General features: G+C 41.0%; 1 protein-coding gene across 2 annotated transcripts in view; it reads right to left on the bottom strand.

Annotated features, from left to right (window-relative positions):
- Positions 1–18,878, bottom strand: part of LOC147035759 (extracellular calcium-sensing receptor-like) — a 57,059-nt gene extending 38,181 nt beyond the window's left edge. For both annotated transcript variants that reach the window (XM_085847285.1, XM_085847295.1), the window contains exons 1-3: positions 18,599–18,878; positions 10,980–11,250; positions 2,505–2,778 (exon numbers count right to left, since the gene is read on the bottom strand). In XM_085847285.1, coding sequence (XP_085703411.1) covers positions 2,505–2,778; positions 10,980–11,250; positions 18,599–18,831 — 778 coding nt within the window. In that variant the 5' untranslated portion in view covers positions 18,832–18,878. The remainder of the gene's footprint in view (positions 1–2,504; positions 2,779–10,979; positions 11,251–18,598) is intronic.
- Positions 18,879–23,416: the final 4,538 nt, after the last annotated feature.

The raw sequence follows: 23,416 nt of genomic DNA, 5'->3' as shown, positions 1-23,416 counted from the left end.
GGACGGAGGCAACTTATGCACTGGGACATCTTTGGTCGCTGCTAGTTTCTCCCGAAGATCATTCAAATTTGTGTGTGCATCCATATATTTCCCTTGACAATCATACATGGCACTGACTAAATGTCTTGAAGCAGCCACTGCCTCCTGGAGATCGTCAGTAGCGAGGAGTTTGAGGTGTGGACCATTATTCTGAAGATGCAGTGTCTTCATAGCTTACCATGCTTTCTTTTACCATAGCCGAAGAATGCTGATACAGAGTCACATCCTGTCATGGCATGAAATGCAGGAAACTGAGTACACATTTCTGGAAGCAAGCTGTAACATATCTGATGGATCGGGATTAGCTTGCATCCTGCTGATGTTCTTTTCTCTATCTATATTTTGGCAGTGTCCTGTAACTGTGGAAAGTACTGGACTGCTAAGACAAGCATTGATTGTACTGGACCCAAGCACATTGTTATGTCTGAACTCATCATCGGCATGCTTCACATGAATAAATATCAGAGAATCTGCCTCTTCCTGCATTTATGCGAGTTGACTGTCTTGATACATTCCGGCAGATGAAAGGCATGCTATAAGCGAACCATCAGATAAGCTACCAACCAAATAGATCCGCTTTTCTTGGTGATCTGAAAGTTCTTTTGCTGCTGGTGCATGTTGCGTGACGTGACTACATATGAAGTGTATCAAGGTGGATTTGTTTGATGATAGAGCCATGAATTTCGTCCATTGTGGTACTGGGCGTCCAGCAATGACTTGGTAGCTTCGGGGTCCACCAGCAACAGCAAGGCGTCTCGTTCTTTCCTCTGTCTTCACAGAATTGACATCATCATATTGGTCGAAGACGTCGATGAGGGTGTGGTGTGTTTTGATGCAATGAAGCAACTGGTTTAGGTAACACTGCACCAAGTTACCAAACGTACCACCATTTCCACCCAGGATATGGAGTTCAGCCATAGCATCCCTGATATACACGCTGCGATGTTGGATATCACTGGCAGTGTTTTCGTGCTCTTCATCGACTAGGCCCTCGAGAATATGCCCTAGTTCTGCTTTGGTGTTCTTCCGTGGAGCTCCATCTTCATGAAAGATAGATGTCGGAACAGACGTAATGGGATAGCTCAGGACATGCTTCATGTTCAGGTCAGGGCGGACTTGAGTCAACAGCAAAGCACGGTGGAAAACCATTTCCGGGTTGATTGCAACCAATGCTTTCTGACCCAAAATCAGGACTTTTGTTTTCTTTTTGTAAATCGAAAACGTTTTGAGTTTGGATTTTGGGATTGGCTGGTACATGCTTCTCTGCCCCCCAGTGCAAAGAGATTCTGTGATGTACTCTTCCATCTGTCTTTTCCCCAGGTCGTGGACAGACAACAAGGACTTCCAAATATCCTTCAAATGTGAATATTTCATGGACCGCACACCAAAATATGAGGACAACAGGTCTAAATGTGTTACTGAGATCACCATCTTTCATACGAGACCTGTTGTAGCTTTTGCTCAAGCCGGTTGATTAAACTCCTAAAATATAGCCCTTTATGGAGGTTTACCGCTGGCCTAATAGTGAAGGAACAGTCATGTTACCATCTCGATGCATCCAGCAAAGAGATGCCTGCTTTGAAGTCATCTCCGAGGCAACAGCAGGGCATCATATTTGACGAGTAGACTGAGCAGGAGATTAGAATGACCAATGGAGGAGGAGATTGGGACCAAACTCTTTGCAGAGCGTTGGTGCTGCCAAAGCAGTCTCCTTGGCTATTGGGCACAATCCTGGATGGGACGCCACTATGACACAGTATACCAGCATGCTGGCACTCATTTTGCCGACCTCGGAAGGATGACAGGTCGAGTTAACCGCACCATGTTTTGACAAGTTTCAACAGCTGAGAGGGATTTGAACTCATTACCCGAGGATCCAAAGCCCACCACCCGAACCATTAAGCCAACACTAGGCATAATGACCAATGTACATTGAGGTTCATTATTTGTACTCAGGAAAATGGGGTTGCTGAACCACTTCAGGTTCACATACAGTGGACTCCCATTCCTCCTTTACTGTTTGAATCAGTTCGAAAATGAATTTCTTCACCCCTTATATTGTTTTGTTGCCATTACAAAGACCCATTTCAGCTTTGGCTGGTCATTGCAATCCGACAGGACATTAAACAGCCTAAAAATTGTTTTATTTTGGCTGTTTATCTTGTTGAATAATTATGAAATAAAACAGAGTACACATCTTGTCATAGGCTGCCTGACAATTTTATGTTAATACTGGATTTTAACACTTTGGTGAAATAATACAAGTAATATGTCCATAACAACAATAAGTCGGCAATTGTTAATACCCCAAGCCATTTTCAAATTCCCTCCTTGACAAAGGCTCGAAAGATGATGACACATCATCCAATATCTTGTCTGCATGTCATTTTGCTTTGGCAGGACAGTGAGTTATCTGATCAGAAAAGAGTGCAATTCAGATCAAGCACGAAAACACATGCACTTACCTAAATGTTTGAGTTGGATCACTTCATCCATTTGTGGCAATATTTTACGGAAGGCAAGACAAACTCCACTGCTCTCGGCCTCAATGAGAAATTGCGTTATGCCATTTCTACCATACTCACCATCATTTTCAACAGTAGCAACAAAGATCCAGCCAAAGTGGTGAATCATCATTGCCATAGCAGTTGCTTGGTAGGCATCACTTGGCACGGTGCGTAGAAAGGAAGGAAACTCTGCCTTGTCACTCAAACATTTACAAGTAGCAAAATAACTCATCTAAATTGCACACAAAAATAATAAGAAAATTGTAATCACATATAAAAATAATCCAAGAAAGATTTTGCCATAAAAATACATCACTTTTCCGCATCACATCATAAAAATACAATGAGCTAATTTCCAAGTTACCCATGATGGTTGATCTAGAGATATTTTTTTGTGAGGGGATGGGTGAGGTAATGGGAGGTGGAGGTGAGGTGGTAATTTAAACAAATTTAAATGTAAATGGATTAATTACTGAACATTCATAAAGTTCAACTTACTTTCAAGGAAAATCAAACTAAGAAAAAAGCATTTCTTCTAACTTGGCCTGCACTGTTAACCCACATAACGTAATTAGTCAAGAGGGATGATGATTATATGATGACAAACAAATCTGGAAGAACATGGCATTCTTCTTCTTCTTAAGTATAGAGCATATGCTTGCAGGTGGCATTCTTTGATTGGGGTGCGGCAGTGCTGGTGATGTGGTGCCCCATGTAAATCAGAGCAGCAATTTTAAGTTTGTTTTGGGTGATGGCAAAATAATGCATCAGGTGATCATAATGCAATAATGCATCAAAAAGTACATCAGGTGATCTTTCACATCCAACAATAAATACTGAAAATGGGACACCCTGTTTAATGTACATTCATGGGTAAGCAACGCAGGCTTACCTACTGTAGCTTTTTTTGGTTGCTTTACGCAGCTTTCTTTGGGTGGAAGATGTGAAATGTGTTATTTGTGGATGTGAAAGATCAACCGTGAACCGAGCCACATGGGGTAATTAATTATATGAGAGCCGATTCATTATTCTCTCCAATTACAGATGAGAGATGTGAATGGATCTTGTTATTACTTGGGGAAAAAAAATGTGATGAAAAGTATGTTGACATCCCCGTTTCTTACTTTGCAAAAAAACCCCAAAAACATTTGAATTTTTCAGAGATTAATGTCACTGACCTTGCAACGGTCTTGCATTGAAGTTTCGTAAAATTTGATCGAACGAAAAGGTCTATATCGGCCAATTTGAGCCAAATTTACTAAAATCTTGAAATTTCATCCGATTGACTTGAAATCTGAAGAGCATTTGCATTTCAGGTCAATAAATTTAACCTCCTATTAATTGTGAGGTTATCATCGGTCAAAACGTCAAAATAGGCCATAAGGTCAACCCAAAATAGACCTAATTTTAAAATTGTTTCGGAAATTGTCAATTTTCATCCGATTGGCTTGAAATTTGAAGACCATTTACAAATCAGGTCTCTGAAATCAAACAACTATTAATGTTGAGATCAAAATCAGTCAAAAGACAAATTTAGGCCAAATTGGGCCAAAATTTCTGAAATCCTCAATGTTCATGCGATTCACTTGAAATTTTAAGATAAGATCATTTGCATATGAGGCAATGATCTCAACTTTCTAATAATTTTGAGGTCAACAAAGACTAAAAGGTCAACATCGGCCAAGTTTATAAAATACTCCATTTCCATCCGATTGACTTTAAATTTGAAGAGCATTTTCATGTCAGGTCACTGAATTCAATCACCTATTAATTTTGAAGTAAGTAGGCCAAAAGGTCAAAATAGGCCAAAAGGCCAATTTGGGCTAAATTTTCAAAATCCTCAATTTTCATCCAATTGAGTTGAAATTTGAAGAGCATTTTCATGTCCGATTGTTGAATTCAAACACCTATTGATCTTGAGGGAAACATAGGCCAAAAAGCCAATTTGGGTGAAATTTTCTGAATCCTCAATTTTCATTTGATCGAGTCGAAATTTGAAAAGGATTTACATCTCAGGTCACTGAATTCAACCAACTTATGTTTTCGTGATCAACATAGGCAAAAATTTCTAAAATCCTCCATTTTCTTCCAATTGAATTGAAATTTGAAGAACATTTTAATGTCAGGACGCTTCGTTAAACTCCCAATTAATTTTAATGTCAAAATGTCAACACAGGCCTAATTTTTGAAACTGACAGATATGGCCAAAAACTAAATATATCAAAATATCTCAAAAAGTTGTGGACGAGTTGTGACAAAACAAGATGGATGAGTTGGATAGGTGACAAGAACAAGAGCATTGGATTTTGGTTTGGATACAGCCTTTGAGTGGGATACAAAATGTGAACTGTTCCACCTGGCAGAGGTATGTGCTCTAATAAGTGCCATTTTACTTTGTGCTGTTTTGCCAAGTTGTCACTCTTTGAGTGATTTCTCATTTGTGTGTTTGGTTGTTTGTTTGTCTGTCTGCTCGTCTCCAGCCCAAACCGCTCAAGCGATCCTTCTGAAGTTTTCAGAGGTTAATGTCACCGATCCTGTGATGGTCCTGCATTGAAGATTCCTAAAATTCGGTCGACCAAAAAGGTCTACAAATAGGCCAATTTGAGCCACATTTTCTAACATCCTCAAAGTTCATCTGATTCACTTGAAATTTGAAATTGATTTGCTGACCAGGTCAAATAATTCAGCCACCTGTAACTTTTGAGGATATCATAGTAGAGCAGGTCACAAATGGCCATAAAGCCAACCAAAAATCAGTAAAAAAATTTAAATTGCTTATAAAATTGAAATTTTTCATTCGATTGACTTGAAATTTGAAGAACATTTGAACATCAGATTGCTGAATTCAAACACATTCATTTTGAGGTCAACATAGAACAAAAGGTCAACATAGGCCGAATTTCTGAAATCGTCAAATTTTCATTTGATTGAATTTGAAGAGCATGTGCATACCAGGTCAGCAAATTCAACCATCAATCAAATATAAATATACATAAATACATAAATATGTATGTATAATTTCTTGAATATATCTATGTATAATTCCAGTAATATGTGTGTGTGTGTGTGTGTGTGTGTGTGTGTGTGTGTGTGTGTGTGTGTGTGTGTGTGTGTGTGTGTGACCGCTGTTTCTCGACAACCTCTGGTCTGATCTAATTGAAACTTGCCAGGTATATTGCTGGGGACCTGAGGATGTGCCTTTTCAAGGTTTGATATTAATCGGACAAGTGCTTCCCAAGTTATGGCCATTTATTTACCAAACCAATGGGAAGACACGTTGTTGCGTGGGCATGGCCGAAGCACAGCCACGTTCCCCATTACGGGTTACAATGTACGGACTTCTGGAGAGTGATGACTTCGTGTATTCTAATAATTTCTCGATTTCTTATGCGCATTTATAGATAAACACAATGGCCCAAGTTATGATCGTTTTCATATTAGACGGTGTATAAATTTCGGGAACATCAGAGTGCTGGTATGCTCCGAACCAGGAAGTAAATTTTTTCTCTCTTCTCTTCTCTTTTTGTTTTTCCTTGCCACGACATTGCGAAAAGGTAAAATACGTTGGCGCTAATTGAATAATTGGGTATTAAAAATAAATTGCGAATAATATCGAACTTCCGGGTCACGCACGTACGGGCACGTGAGAGTGAAGAAACGGCCTGTGTGGTTTATTTATTTATTATTATTTTATTTTTTATTTTTTTTATTTTTTTCACGGGCACATACTATTATTTATAATATGAAGATGAGTGGCCAATGGTGACTTGCTATACTATGATATATATATATATATATATATATATATATATATATATATATATATATATATATATATATATATATATATATATATATATATTGTTACTGGCCAGGGATCAGCCGCCAACCGACCGCTCTGGACGGAGCCTCAAGTCAAGTCGGCCCGACCGATCACCCGGAGTATAGATCGCCGCCCGGATAACTCCGAGCGACGGGTCGTTGTACAAGAACCGAAATATGCCAATCGGCAGATCACGTGGGGTAGGGTCGATTGCCAATCTGCAATGTACCTAAATACCCTTGTGATCCAACTACCGGGGTATTCCACCCTCGACGGAACTTGTACGGAACAAACCGCCAAAGCAAGCCTGTCCGTGAGTGATTCCGAACGGCGTAATCACCGAGAAGCGTCACTCCAAATGTCCCCCTATTACGGCAAACCAACAGCTTTCTAACTTCCAACACACGAAATGTTCAGTCAATGATGGAATTGACGAAACGAGCAGGTTTAAATTGACACAAGGACATTTATTATAATGAAACATGTATGCAATTAAATAAGGCAAAACACGTATGCAATTGTACAAGCAACAAAAGCACGACAAAATAACTACAACCGTCTATAAGCAATTGTTAATGTACAGTCACTTACACATTTTTACTTTCGGGACTCGGCGCCACAACATTCATTCGAAAGAAAAGCAAGAAAAAGACCCCATCAAAGGCAATGGGGTCAGACTGGACCTCTTGGGTATTTATGGCGTGGGACTTGGCAGACCGAACGAGTCCTACGAGACCGTTGCAGGTTACCTGCACCCTCGTGGTGGCTGGCTTGGGTGAGCCGCGACGTCCCGTCCCCACAGCAGCTAGCATAGCCGCGGTCGAGCTCGGGCCTTCCGTGTGGCAGGCGAGCTTTCTCCGGCTCTCTCTACACGAACGCGCGGTTTGCGCGACACAGCAGGCAAGGCTGCGCCTCCAGCTCACGTCTCCTCGCGACGCCAGGACTTCCATGCAGCTCCTGGCTTCTGGCTTCCTCCCGACTCCCACAACTGCCGAAGCAAAAAGCTTCCTCCTCCCACGGGACTCAGCACACGAACTCTGCCACGGGACTCCCACAAACTCAGCCCTACCAAGGGACTCCCACGGCACTCTTCACGAACTCCTTTTTGAACAAAGAAAAGATGTCCTCTTTATCCTTTGCACCCCCTCACCTGCACCCGGCGTGACTCATGCCCTCGTGATCCACCCCACGCTCAACCATGGGTGGGAGGGAGTTGTTGACGTCATGGGATGGCAGGGTTCTTCTTCCTCTTTGCAGAAGAGGGGGAGGGACGTCTCCATTGTTCGCTCCCTAACTATTAAATCGATCCGCAGTGCATCTAATCTATTTCGAAACATTTAAACAATGGAAGGTGAGCTATCTAGGAACATGCACTTATCGACATAGCTGACTAAGGGAACCTGCATGTTGTGTGCAATTGAATTCCAAATTCGTAACTATATATATATATATATATATATATATATATATATATATATATATATATATATATATATATATATATATATATATATATATATATATATATATATATATATATATATATATATATATATATGTTTTTATATGTATATGGAAAAAACAAACTCGACATAATACTGACCAAAGATTTTCGTGCTGCACTCCTCAGGGTAAAAAATCACAAGAAGTGCAGAAGGAAGTGAAGGCGTGTGCTTTTTCGCAGGTCTCAATAAGGTAGACGCTGATTGGTTCAGCCATAATGACATCACGGTTAATGTGAATGCCCATTGGTCGGCTCATCATCTTCACCTCAAGCTCCCATTGGCTGGAGCAGAGTTCGTCAATGATTTACATTTGCAACCACATCCTGGAGAGAGGGGGGAGGGATTTCCCCAAAGGTCCATTCACCATTAGTGACCGTACTTCCCTTGATCTTTCCATGCTGAAAGAGACACAGAGATCATACAAATTCCTTTTGACAACATAGTATTGGTTTGGTGGTAAGGATGAAGGTTGCTTCCAACATACGTAAATGAAACGAGCTCCGACCTTGGCTCAATATCCTGAACATATCTGCATTGTACTGGTCTGCACAGATAGGTTTGGCAACTAGGTGCTGTGCAATATCAGATGAAGCAGGTACAGTGGCCGGTGGTTAGTTACATTAGATAGATTAGATAGATAGATCTAACCTTGCTTTCACAACATCTGTCTACCAGAAGGCGACTTTCACAGGGCAGTATACTCGCTGGGTCTCCTACAGCTCCACGCGAGACAAAATTGCCTTGATCAATATCCTGGATAACAGAGCACAGATGATTTGTTCACCTTGTAATCCTCCTGCTGAAATTGACAAAATCATGAATATACTCGGTGAGAATGGTTATCCTGAGGATATAGTTAAGAGATACATACACAAGTTTCTAAACACGACAAAAGATCGGAAGTTTGGTCCGAACAAATGTCCAGTCTATATCAGGATGCCCTGGAAAGCGCAATCATCATGAAGGTTTGAAGTACAAATCAAACATATTGCGTCCAACACGTTTCTGGCTGTGCAACCCCGAGTAACATTTAATTCTCACCATTTGCTGACGTCAGTCAACAATGATGTGCTACCCACCTCACAAACCAGCAAGGTAATTTATGAGTTTAAGTACCGATGTGAAGCTCAGTACGTGGGCCGCACAACACTAAGATTGGCTGATTGGATCAAATAAAACATCCCCTTGGCGATTCGAAGAAAGATTGTGAGGGTTAGAACACAACCAGTTCGAGCATGGAGGAATATCCAGCAACCACCGACCGACCAGATGATGAGCCGACCGACAGTGAAAATGATGCCGACCAATGGGCGTTCGCATTAACCGTGACGTCATTACGGCTGAACCAATCAGGGTCTACTTTAATGAGACCTGCGTATAAAGCACACGCCTTTATTTCCTTCTTCAGTTGCTGCGATTTTTTACCCTGAGGAGTGCAGCATAAAAGGCTTCAGTCACTATTATGTCATGTTTGTTTGCATACATATTAAAGTTTTATAGTACCAAACATCTGTTTATATATATATATATATATATATATATATATATATATATATATATATATATATATATATATATATATATATATATATATATATATATAGTATAGCAGTATAGCATAGTATAGCAGGTCACCATTGGCCACTCATATACATATATATATATATATATATATATATATATATATATATATATATATATATATATATGTATATATATATATATTTATGTATATATCTTCTTCTTCTTTCGGCTGCTCGCATAATGGGTCGCCACAGCAGATCATTTGTTATGACTGATTTGGCATAGGTTTTACGCCGGATGCCCTTCCTGACGCAACCCTGGTCGCCTCTTACGACACAGGGATAAGGATTGGGTTTCGTCATGATTCCGGGCTGCCCTCCACCCTCTCATAGCGCGGCCCAGTGCAGAGCTCCCGTCCTCGAGCGATGCTCCAACCCAAGCCTCTGAGTAGCCGGATTACAGGCGCACGCCACTACGCCCGGTATATATATATATATATATATATATATATATATATATATATATATATATATATATATATATATATATATATATATATATATATATATATATATATATATATATATATATATATATATAACACCAGGGGTTGACTCAGCCTGTCATCCTTCCGAGGTCGGCGAAATGAGTACCTTTGTACTGGGCCGGTGTATACCTGGTTAAAATAGGTGTATCATATCCCTGTGTCGTAAGAGGCGACTAAGGTTCAATCAGGAAGGGCATCCGACGTAAAACATGTGCCAAATCACTATGCGGATCATATGGATGATCCGCTGTGGAGATCCCGAACTGGAGCAGCCGAAATAATAAGAAGACATATATATATATATATATATATATATATATATATATATATATATATATATATATATATATATATATCAAACTTGCAGACTAAAAACTCGGTTCGCCGTCACACGATCCCTATGAAATTGCTGTGGCACTTATTGGACATGCCGACAATGTTTGGGAAGTCTTGGCGTTGCAAAGTACCACTTGCATTTTGCACAATGCGTATTTTTGTCATTCCCCATGTACGGTCTGTCGTCTGCTACCAGCTATGTTGTGCTTCTATCCCGTGCATGTGCACGGGTATCTCTAGTATATATATATATATATATATATATATATATATATATATATATATATATATATATATATATATATATATATATATATATATATATATATATATATATATATATATATATATATATATATATATATATTTTGGAATATATATTTATAATATGAATATGAATGGCCAATGGTGACCTGCTATACTATGATATATATATATATATATATATATATATATATATATATATATATATATATATATATATATATATATACATACATATATGTATGTTTAACATTTATTTTAAGTTATTAACTCATCAATTATCCTCAATCAATTTTCTTACTATGTTGGGCTTCATCATCATGCGGACTTCATGATTGTTCCGATGGGCAGCGCACACATTGGAGCCCTCCTGGGTGATATGGCTTCCCATATGATTCTTAACATGTATGTGGAATGACGTGATACCAATTTACCTGTGGAATGTAGAAGAGTCCTAACAAACGCGCAACTGTGACTGAAATCCTTGTGCTTGATTCACCAATCACAGCTTGTGGAACACATTTAACAGCACCAGTAATTGGTGCAGAAAAGCTTGAAGCAGCTTCCAAAGCCTTGTGAGAATTGGAGCATGTGTCATATACAATGTAACCAAGAGTGACATTTCGAAGCAGAAGTGGATTTTTGTTTATTTCTTTTATTGCAAATGCCATTGAAAGAGCCCATCTTAATGCCCTAACATTGAAACTGCAAAAGAAAATATCAGATTTTCATTACCACTTTCTCTTTGGTTAAACATAAAATACTATTCAATGTGGGATCTTTGAAGTTACAAATATTTGACAAGAGTGTGGAATGGCTCACTCCACTCACCTCACCGTACATCACTACAGTAGCACAGGCTTCTTTTAAATGAGCATAATGGCTGTGAGTGAGTTGATGTGTTGGCATGATTTGCACCAATCATAATAAAGAGATTTTTTTTGTACAAATTTATTTTTAATATTGGTGATATTATATTTATTTGTACGTTATTTGTAATATAAAAAGGTCCAAGTGGTCTTAAGCTCGGAATGGACAAGGGTCCAAACTGTCTTATCTGTCTGAAGGTTGGAATGGGTCAAAAGGGACTTCAGGGGTGTTCAGGTCTTAAGGGGCTTTAGGGTGGTTATGGTTGAAAGGAACTGAAGGGGTATAAAGGTATGAAGGTTCTCGGGTTCGATAGGGTATAAAGTCTAAAGGGTGAAAACATGTAAAGGTGTCTAAAGAGTTGAAAGGGTCGTTAAGGGAAAAAGGGTCTGAAGATTTGTTTATTAAATTGTATATTAAAGGTAAGATGGGTCTTTGACTTTCACTTCTTGACATTCGGTTGTGCTCTTCATGGTCTCTGCCGACTTTCTCAAAGATAAATCTTCCTGGTCATTTTTTGTCACGTTATTAACTGTTAATTTTTGATCTCCGTGTTTACTGTGTGTTCCTTGTTCGTTCTTGTTTCAAAACTTGTGTGTGTGTGTGTGTGTGCATTATATATATATATATATATATATATATATATATATATATATATATATATATATATATATATATATATATATATTTGTGTGTGTGTGTGTGTGTGTGTGTGTGTGTGTGTGTGTGTGTGTATGTGTGTGTGTGTGTGTGTGTGTGTGTGTGTGTGTGTGTGTGTGTGTGTGTGTGTGTGTGTGTAATGAAGAGTTCCCATCCCAAGTGTCAGGAAAGCTCAAAGTGACAAAATGTTATGTTAATCTACCAATCTATGGAAAATAGAGCAAGGAGCAAGTGTTTTTGTGTTCATGATCATGTATGTATATCTGCTATTTACCCATTGGTTGGACAGCTGACTTCATGCTACCAACAACTGCAACCTGAAATACTTAATATAAAGTACCCAGGGGGCCGAAGGACGCCCCCCACCCCGATGACCCAAAATAATACTCAATCGACTGAGGATCTAAACTAATCCATGGACCCAAAATTACTCATGCACCCAGAAGTCCTGAAGGACTCCAACAACTCAAAAGATCCCAAGGACCCAAAATGCTCTGAGGACCCCAAAGACTGTGAAAACCCAAAGACGCAGAAGACAAAAAGACCCAGAAGACCCTAAAAGACCCCAAATGCCCTTAGAAGTCCCAAAATATTTGTTAATACATCGAAGATCCAGAATACACAAAAGACCCCACAGTCCCTTAACGATTCCAAAGACCCTTAAAGACTTAAAGAACAATCTATATATTAATACTGAAGGACCAATTTTGTGCTCTTCCAAGTTGTCGCATCACGTTTTTCGCAGTACTGTGATCTGGACTGAAAGAAACTTCGTACCTGTAAGAGTGCATCGCACATAGTGGCAATAGTCAACTTTCAACTCTGAAGCAGAATAAACACTTTTCGTTTTACATACGTTTATATGGCGACGTGTGACGTCACCGCTGAGAGGCGTAAGGACGTCATGACATCATCGGTCATTCTTTGACGTCATTACGTCCGTCGTCGACAGACCGTCACCGCTGAGAGGTGTAATTCCACTCCTCAAAAATAGTGTCTGCAATGTAAAACCCTCTTCTGCACATGCTGACTAACGCAGAAGGTGAATTTGACACAAAAAAATGTAACAAGATACATTGTATCTTCTATCTATTTATTAATACTGAAGGACCGATTTTGTGCTCCTCCTTGCGGTCGCGTTACGTTTTTCTCTGTACTGTGACCTGAGAAGTTTTGACACGGTGTTTGTACGTCAAAGTAGACACGTGCACAAATCAGGGGACTTCTTCACAAGGAGTAGTGTACACCAAAAATGTCGTGTACAAGGACGTTTTGTAGGCCTCATTAGGTAAGGCCATGGAGTACATCGACTGGGATCCGGCTCTTACAAGAGCCGCCACTGGTTGTCATATTGGGCTCATGGAACTGAATCCGTCTGTGACGGGGTTTCGGCTAGTTATTATTATTACATTATATAATTCTTATGACAGGAGGGGGAAGTGGGGGGATTGTATGGATGGTTTAGTTTGTAAAAAAAAACATCTTAATCCCTCGACCTGTCTCAAATGTGCATGCCGTCAGTACGGATTTGCGGATCATACTACTATGTCCGTACGTTTTCGAACGCAGTTATGGTATGTAAAGGACAGCTGGCTTTGTATATTTTATTGTGTTTGTTATAAATAGTCGAGGTTCATTGAAGAGCTAGTGCAGTGGACTGATCAGGAAGCAATCAGACAAAAACAGGACGCAAAACATGCATGCATTGGGGGTGAACAAAATTTACACAAAAGAAAACTAAGGTGGGAAAAATGGAAAAATGGAAGGAAGAGGGATTTGGGTGGGATTAACAAGGAGAGAAAAGATCATGGTTTTGGATTGGTGATGATCTGAGATGGTGGTGAACAGCTGTCTTGTAGACAGGGAGGGAATAACAGCATTGAATAGGATGTATAAATTGATTCTACAGTTGGGGAAAAAGAGGAACAAATGAGTTGAGGTGAGTAGTGATCCTGAATTTAGGTCGTTTCACCAGAAGGGGGTTGATGGTGGACCATGTGAGCTCTGCAGAAACCTGGTGGGGCCAAAGCATGGAAAGAGCAGAGTTGGAAGACCATAAAGGAAGCAGTTGAAGATGTGGATAAGCTGAAGCACCAGGGATTGCAGGAAAGCATGAACTTTGTATCCGAAATGAGCCATGGGAGTGAGTGCTGGAGTTCTGTGGAGAATGATCTCAGAATTGCAAACACATTGTTTAAACAACCAAAACATAGACTCCACACATTCACTTCACTTGGTGGCAACATAGAAATCAGATTGATGACATGCTGATCAACAGAATATAGAGAAGTGCGATGTAATGTGCCAATACTCTGCCATGCATAGACTGTGGGACAGATAATGAAATCCTAGTGGAAAAACTAGGAGTCAAATTTCGAAAGATGAAAAAAACAAATCAAAAAATCTGACCAGCTATGACCTTGAAAATGGATATAAACTCGAATTGCAGTCTATGGAGGGCATACCTCTGCCATTCGGCTCATTATTGTCACCTCACCAACTAATTCACATCATTTTGTCAAAACTCCTCCACAACTTTTGAAATGTCATGCTCTATGACATTTTTGGTCCCATCTCTTAATGGTGAAGAATCACTTGCAAAATAAAAAGTAAAAATTCTCGAATCCAGATCTGGATTTGGCTCTGTACCAAAATCGAATCAATTATTCCTTGTGACCAAGTTTCATCCGAATCCGTCCATTAGTTTTTGAGATGTCCTGAACACAGACAAAGAAACAGAAAAACAGACTGTTTATCTGTCCTGTATGGAATGATTTTCCATTTCGTTTCACTGCCAGGCAGGTAAATAAAAAAAATTATCAACTCCTCTCTGCGCATGCAAATCAGGACGAATTCAAAGCCAAAGTACTGTAAAACTACAAGTTTGCCTTCCGATTCATGTTCCAATTCGTGTTTAAAATATATCATTCAATTTAAATTCAGTTGTTCCTCGATCATAAACTGACATATGTGGACGGACAGCCAGACATAAGTGAACCAATTACTGAACACCGTTTTCACTTCTCATGCGTGGATAAATAATGGTAAAAAAAACGTTTTTTCAGAGCTGAACTTGGTTGACAGAATGCCAGACAAATAATGGCAAGACATTGAAGACATTGTAAAAGAAGAGGCCAAAAAACAACATTCCAAAAGCAAAGAGGTTAAATGGCTGTCAGAAAAGGCAATAAATATTGCAGACAGAATAAATGACATGCAAACCAAAGGCTCACCAAGACAAGTGGATAAATGCTGACTTCCATCGACAAGCTTGGAAAGACGAGGATAAATATTTCAAGGAGGCATGTATAGAAATAGAAAGTGACAACAAAGTGCGGAAAATAAGAGATCTTGTTTTTTTAAAAGATCAGAGATCAGAGGGAAGTATAGGTCTCAGATTGGGGTCCTCAAGAGTAAAACAGGAAAAGTTCTGACGGAAGAAACATAGGTGAAAGAAATATGGAATGACGATATCAAAACTCTGTTCAACTGAAATATAAATATGTTGGCAACCTTTGAAGAAAGAAGATATGAGCCTGAACCAATTGTGATACAATGTGATATACAGAGAGTCTTGAAAGAGATGGCAAATGGAAAAGCACCAGGTGACAATTCATTTACAATCAAACTTTTTAAGGTACAATCAAATCTTATGTTTACTAAATGTGTCCCTGCATATTTTGAAACTCCATTATCACATTCACAACATAAACAATCTGCAAGCTCCCAGCAGCAAATGCTCATTAGCCTTGGTAGATGCCTCATCTGGGAGAAGCAAACTCAGAAGCCAAATCCACCATGTTTGTTTTATTAAACTTTTATTTCACACCAAGTCGTATTCAAAAATTATATCGAGGGGCCCCAAAGATCCCTTTTACCTGGGAGCTCAGAATATCGTCAGTCCACCCCTGCTTGCGTTTGATAACTTGTGTGCCACACTCTAGGGCAAGGTGTATTACCCCATTCTAGCCTGTTCTGGAGGAGGCAATCAAAATTTTAACACCTATTTGTGTCCAGATCTGGAGTAAGATTGTTTGGCCTAAAAGGTGTAAGAAGTCAGACAATGTACCATTGCCAAAAAGGGGATCCAAGAGAATGTTCAAACAAGAGTGAGAACTGCTTTGCAATACATGTGCCCTTCTCGTCCCAATGAAGAAGTAGAAATCCTAAATTCCACCGTGTTTGGGTCTGTTCAGCAAAATAAAAGGATAAGCAATTTTCATTTACTGATATCTTTTGTAGACTAGAAACCAATAAAAAAACTAGGATAACAAAACAGAGATAAAAATTAGTTTACTTTAACTCATGCTTGAGCTGATACTGGAATTTAAATGAAGAAGAACCTTTAAACCTGCCATATTGTGTTCATTTGTAGGCTTTGCCTATTTCTTATTAAAAATAGCCCTATGTGCATACATGAAGCAAAAACATGTGTACAGCTTATGTGCATATATAATACATTGTGGTTATATACCTGGGAACATCCCAATTGCAATGGGCCAGGGAATATCACTGAAGCCTGAGGCCTGAGGCCTGAGGCTTGAGGCTTGAGGCCTGTCGATCTGTGCTGCTTCTTCTAATATAATGGTTCACATTATTTTATTTGGGTGGTCAGGCCAGCTGTCCAGCCAATGGGAGTAAAGCAGTGGGGTGGAGTTCGGGCAGCTGAACACAAAAGCTGAAAAATTGACAAAATGCCCTGAAACTCGAACTTGTTCTGTAACTTAGTGTCCCATAATAAAGCCATGTACCAAGTTTCAGTTGAACATGTTAAAAGGTATGGGAAAAAGTCTGAAAAACCACAGGTGGAATGGATGGACAGACAGACGGATGGATGAACACATGGAAAGCAAACCTATAGTCCCCTCCAGTGAAACCTGTAGGGAACTAATAACTGAATCATTGCTTTGATTTCACACAATAGTATGATATTATGAAAGACCATTCAACACAGAATTGAAGACTTCATTAAAGCAGATATGCCTGTTGAGCAAGCAGGTGTCAGAAGAGGAAGAGGTAATAGAGATAATATTGAAAAGCTGAGCTGGATCGTGAAACAAACCAAGAGAATATCAAAGAGAGGTGTATCTCTGTTTTATCGATGACACGAGCAGGGGTACCCAGATGGTCCGGTGCTGTTATAATTCTGTTGGCATTTCAAAAAAATCAAATTTATTTTTAATCAGTTTTGTTGTGGGTACCTAAAACACTTCCCCACATCCACTAAGGAATGGAGTCGGGCATCATTTGATATTTCCTTTCACAGAACAACAAAGGCTTAAATACGACAGAGGGATTTTTTTTTAATCCAAAAATATCAAACTTTTTTTCAAAACTTTTGGATCTTTTTTCTGCCTAAAACATTCCCTGGCACTCACTGATGAACCTCTGAAAGTGACTAAAATCCATTTTGCCATTTCTGAGAAAATGGTGACACACACGGACAGACAAACATCTTTTGTCGCATAGATCGCAAAGCTTTCGATTATGTTGATGATGAATTGATGTGGATTACGCTGAGAAAAATGGGGATGTCAGAGCACCTGCTATGTCTGATAAGAAGCCTATACACCTAACAGGAATATACAGCAAGAACAGAGTATGGAGAGACAGAATGATTTGGAGTTGGAAAAGGGGTCAGAGAGGGATACATTCTCTCCCCTGACTTATTCAATCTGAACAGTGAGTACAGTACATCATAAGGAAATCAAACTTGAATGACATTGAGGCTGGAGTCTGGATTGGATAAAGATGCATCAACAATCCAAGGTATGCTGACGATACCACTATGTTGCTAGAAAATAAAGAGGACTTCATGAAACTGCTAGAGAGAGTGAAGAAGGAAAGTGAAAAAGCTGGTTTGAAAAAAAAGGTGAAAAAATATGGTTTTAAATTAAAAAAAAGATTGAAATGTTGTCAACTGAGCAGATCGATGCAGTCAGGTTTGGAGATAATCACATGGAAATAGCAGAAAGTTTCATCTTCCTGGGTTCTAAGACGAAGTGAGTGGAGAATGTGGAGGAGAAATTAATAGACCGTTCGTGTTTAGATGAACAGGAATTAGACCATTATGTACATCAGAAACACTGATTCCAAAACAGAAACTGACATACTTTGGACGCATCATGCATGCAAAAATCTAGTCTGGAGAAATCAACCATGCTGGGTATGGATGAGGGAGTAAAAGGTAGGCCTTGTATGTGCTTCATGGATGGGGGGTAAAAGGGGTAAAAGCTGCAACTCTGCCAGCTGTGTCTCTGCAAGAGCTTCAGGAAGCAATGCAAGATCTGGATATGTTTGGTGAAATCTGATCATGAATATCACCAGAGGTCAGACACGACTTGTATTCGGAATGGTCATTGGCAAAAGAGAACGCAGACATGTAGCCTGTGAGAAAATCGACTGTAACGTAAACAGTGGTGCACCAAAGTTGAGCGGCACACGGAGCGGTTCGACTCCATATACTGATTACTCCTTATGTTAAAAAAGCGGTATGGAAAGAAAAACAAAAAGAAATAAAACTCACTATTTGCAGCTAGTGAAAACAGGAATTTCTTTCAGCTGGGAATGCTTTTCTGCAGCTGCATAGTGGATTGGGAAGAGACCCCCCAGCATGATATCTCCATCTTCCACTGCTTCACGCAACACCTGCATGCTTGCAGTTCTGCACAGGTGCCTTGTGGAAGCGCAGCTCACAAGGACACAATTCAAGAGCAAGCATAGGATAATTATGAGAAATCTGCACAGACAGGGAAGCATTTCCAACACGTGACGTTATTCTCTTTTTACTGCTCTTACACACGCAAACACTGCCTCCGAATGTGTTATCGAGACAGCAACAGAACTATATATGAACAGATTTTGATGTTTATGAATGTTTACATCCATATTTTATTTTAACCAATTACACTTCACTCCTCCTTTGAAATCGAGCACAAATAATTTGTGAAATTAATTGTAAATTAGTATCTAACTTATAAAAGAGACAATTACCTAATGCCTCTTTTATAATTTCGATAACAATTTACAATTATTTTCACAATTTTTCACAAATAAATGAAATTTCTTATCCATTTGATTTAATAGTTTAATAAAAGAATACGGCATTTTTTTTTTACTTCATGAAGTCAATGCTGAAAGTAGATTAATCACACAACGACATATCGACACACAACGACATGCGTTAAAAAGTTTGGGGGTTTGGGGGTCAGAAATTGCAACTGCAGAACCACTAATACAGGAGAATAAATGACAAACAGCAGTTGAGATTCAAAAGATTCAACAGATCATGATGAAAAGAGTGAAATAATATCTTAAAATGGACAATTGAAAACTAGCAGGTTTGGCTTTTCGTTATGAGTGATGACGATGGAAAAATTATCATGCTGAGCTGGCCGTTGGATTACTTCTCCATTTCTCATCAGTGTCTAAAATCTTTCTCACTTCAACAATGACACTCCAACACCAACTTGCTGTCCAAATGAAGAGTTCTGTGTGCAGTTCCAGATACAGGATTTTAGTAAGGTTTGTGGCATGGTCCACCTCATCACAGGAAAATTAAAGCTGGTATGAGAAAGAATTTTGGAAAAGGTAATCAACACAATCATGTCCACAACTAGAACGGCACTCAGTATCGCGCATTCCTTCACCCGGCTGAACAGTTCACCTTTTGTGTCCCAATAAAAGGCCAGATCTGCATTGGACCTCAACCAAAATCGAATCGGCTTGTTCTTCTGACCTTCTCAACTCATCATCCAAGTGTCATCCGTATCTGTCCAAAACATTCTGAGATATCATGCAATTTATCACTTTTGGTCTTGTCTCTCAATGATGAACAATAACTGAAAAATATTCCAGTTTATGGATATTCATCAAAATCCAATCAATTTGTCCATGCCACACACCCAACCTGTCCAAGAAATTTTGTCTGGATACATCCGTAACCTTAAGAGATATCGTGCTCACAGACAGACAGGCAGACAAAGGTGAAAACATAACCTACATCCACCAAAGGTGGTAGAGGTAATATGAACGAGTGGTAGAAAGCAATGGCATCAAATATTATTGTGGGCCAGGTATCGGCTGCGAGCACGACCGCGAGGTGGAGCAGTAGGGTCCACTCTATCGAACACCCGGAATCTAGATCGTACCGTTCGGAAAACTCCGAGGGTACGGGTCCTTTACCAGACCGTGAATCGTCAATAATTCAGCCACGTGGAACAGGGTTATTTTCCGATCTTCAAAATACCTAGAGGACCACGTGGCGAGCTATCGAGTATTCACACCCTCAACGGCACTCGTACGAGTCGAGCCATTAGTGTCCCCGTCCGATGCGCAACCCGAGCGGATGGTTGCCGAAGTCCCGTCTGTCCAAATGTACATTTACAGCAGCAACAGCCTTCGTAGTTCACCAACATGCGTGATGCTAAGCCAATGTAAGAAACACAGAAACACGCTGATACATTTAACAAATGGGGTATTTATTCACAGTAATCGGGGAAACGAGGGAAGCACGTAAGGGCAGAGATATCACGACTAATGGAGAATGCAAGTTCACACACAAGCACTTAAACAATTTTTAGTTAAAGACAGGCCCACAGACAGATGCACACCCAAAATAAACGGACCCAAAATGGTCTTTATTATCCCTTCAGCTTAGAGGGAAGTCGAGCTGAGGGATGAGAAAGTAGCTGGCCACCTGGCCATGAGCACGCGGCTCGACGTCCACACCTTCCCGGAGCACCAGTCGGCAAGAACGGACCAAGGGCAGCCAACGCAGAGCACGCCAGCAACGAGATGAGCCGGGAACCAGAGCACGCTGGCGACAAGATGACCCGGGAACCAGAATGCACCAGCGACGGGATGAGCCGGGAACCAGAATGCGCCAGCGATGAGATGAGCCGGGAACCAGAGCACGCTGGCGAAGAGATGAGCCGAGAACCAGAACGCGTCAGCGACAAGATGAGCTGGGAACCAGAGCACGCCCGTGACGAGATGAGCTGGGAACCAGAACACGCGCTGGTGAAGACGGGGCACAGATTCTTTCCTACCCGCTCGAGCAGATCCACCCGATTATTCGCTCTCCGTTCCTTTGTCCCCTTTTGGGCGCGGTTCGCTCATCGTGGCCCGCTCTCATTGGGTGGGACATGATGCATTCCTTTATTTGGCGCGCAGCTAAGCGAACGGTTCATGACCATATTTGGGAATGGAATTTTTATCCCCGAACGAATTCCGCACCCACCCGCATACCAGTGAGCGTGCAGAAAATGCCGGGAGCAGAGGGTTGTCATTGTTGTAGTTGTAGATATAAAAATCCCAACTAACACAATAACTTCGCAGCGCATGAATATTTAATTCCCATTAGACTTGGGGATGGATTCCACTAAAACACGTACTTACCCATATAACTGTTCTGCAGGACCTGTATGTTGAATGCTCATGGCTTTCAGATTCATAACAATATTAGGTTAAATGATATATATATATATATATATATATATATATATATATATATATATATATATATATATATATATATATATATATATATATATATATATATATATATATATACCGGGTGGAGTGGCATGCGCCTGTAATCCGGCTACTCAGAGGCTTGGGTTGGAGGATCGCTTGCGGACGGGGGCTCTGAGCTGGGCCGTGCTATGAGAGGGTGTAGGGCAGTTCGGAATCATGGCGAAACCCAATCCTTATCCCTGTGTCGTAAGAGGCAACGAGGGTTGCGTCAGGAAGGGCATCCGGCGTAAAACCTATGCCAAATCAGTAGGCGGATCATAACGCATGATCTGCTGTGGCGACCCCTAACAGGAGGAGCCGAAAGACAAAATATTGTTGTGGTTACCAGATTCGCAAACCACCATTCAGGTCCCTTAGGTGAGGTATCTCGGTAAGTGCATGTGTAGTTAGGCCCAAACCCGTTGTCTAGTGGGAATCCATCCACTGGGACCATACTCTGTGCAGAGCGTTGGTGCTGCCGAAGCAGTCTCCTTGGCTATTGGGCACAATCCTGGACGGGTCGCCACTCCGACACAGGATACCAGCAAGCTGGCACTCATTTTGCCGACCTCGGAAGGATGACAGGCAGAGTCAACCCCACCTGGTATTAATTCAACAGCCGAGTGGGATTTGAACTCAGGATACTCGGTTCCTAAGCCCACCACCCTAACCATTAAGCCAACACCAGGCATTAGTGGGAATACATGTCATTTATACGTGCTGCGACTCTTCAGGATAGCCGTTTTTCTTTCACTATCTTTATTTTGGACCAACCGCCATGATCACAACCACAACATCAACCACCGACCACAACCACCGCTTCACCACAACCGCCACGACCTTCACGCACACCTCACAACCGTAGCATCGCCACCGTTCTTGCCCCGCTGTGGGTACCGGTGTTGGACTCATGCAGAACGCGCGTCGAACAGCGTGTACAAAATCAAGGATTTTCTGCTTCAAAAACGGATCAAAAACGACACACGCCCACTTTTTGCCGTCCAATCGGTGAGCGAGGGGCGAATTGGCCCCGCCCCCAGGGCGATCGATATATGCAAATTTGTGGATCAAAAAGCCTTCACGCCCACTTTTTCTCGGGCCAATGGGGAGCGAGGTGAAAGGTCAAAGGGAGGGGGTCAAAGGCGAAGTTACGGGGGGATAAAAGGACGGTGTTCGTCAGTCAGAGGAGAGTCAGCAGAACGAGAACGAGGGGTCGGAGAGTCAAGAAGAGGAGAGTCGGAAGCAGAGGGTCAAGACTTCGCGGGCGGTGGAGCTGCTCGTCGTGTGCGTTGGAGTCGGAACGGAGGGGACGGAGCTGTGGAAAGGCGGCGACACCAGACGAGGGGGTGCTCGCGTCGTGCAGGAAGCTGCACCCGAGGGAGGCCGACAGCGCGACCTGGCCGAGGTGGAGACGCTCGTCGCACATAATAAAGATCCTCTATACCCCGAGCATCAGCAACCCCCTCCTGTTTCCCCCCGCGCTGAGATAGTGCGACCAAGGGGGCCCCGTTCCCACCCCCCTTGCCAGGCACCGTCCACGAGGCCCGCGGGTTGCGGGGCCATCGCCGCTCCGCGTCTCATCACCAGACGGGTAGGCCCGACCCGGTCTCGGCCTCAGGCCTACCTCATTCTTGGGGTATTTCTTTTCCTTGGTTTTGGGTATGTGTTGTCGGCGCCGTCTGTGAAGTAGAATTGTATAAGTGTTGCCGTGTGCTCGGTAGTCGGTATTAGCTCTGCACTGTGTTTTCACTTTTATGTTTGCTTTTTGTGTAAATGGAATTGTGTTTTCTTTTTTTTGTGTGCATTTGGTGGAATTGTATTTGTGTGC

The sequence above is a fragment of the Eptatretus burgeri genome, chromosome 1, assembly GCF_056783735.1.
Source record: "Eptatretus burgeri isolate ZD-2024b chromosome 1, Ebu_testis_v1, whole genome shotgun sequence".
Lineage (NCBI taxonomy): Eukaryota > Metazoa > Chordata > Myxini > Myxiniformes > Myxinidae > Eptatretus > Eptatretus burgeri.
This window is presented reverse-complemented; position numbering and strand designations above follow the sequence as displayed.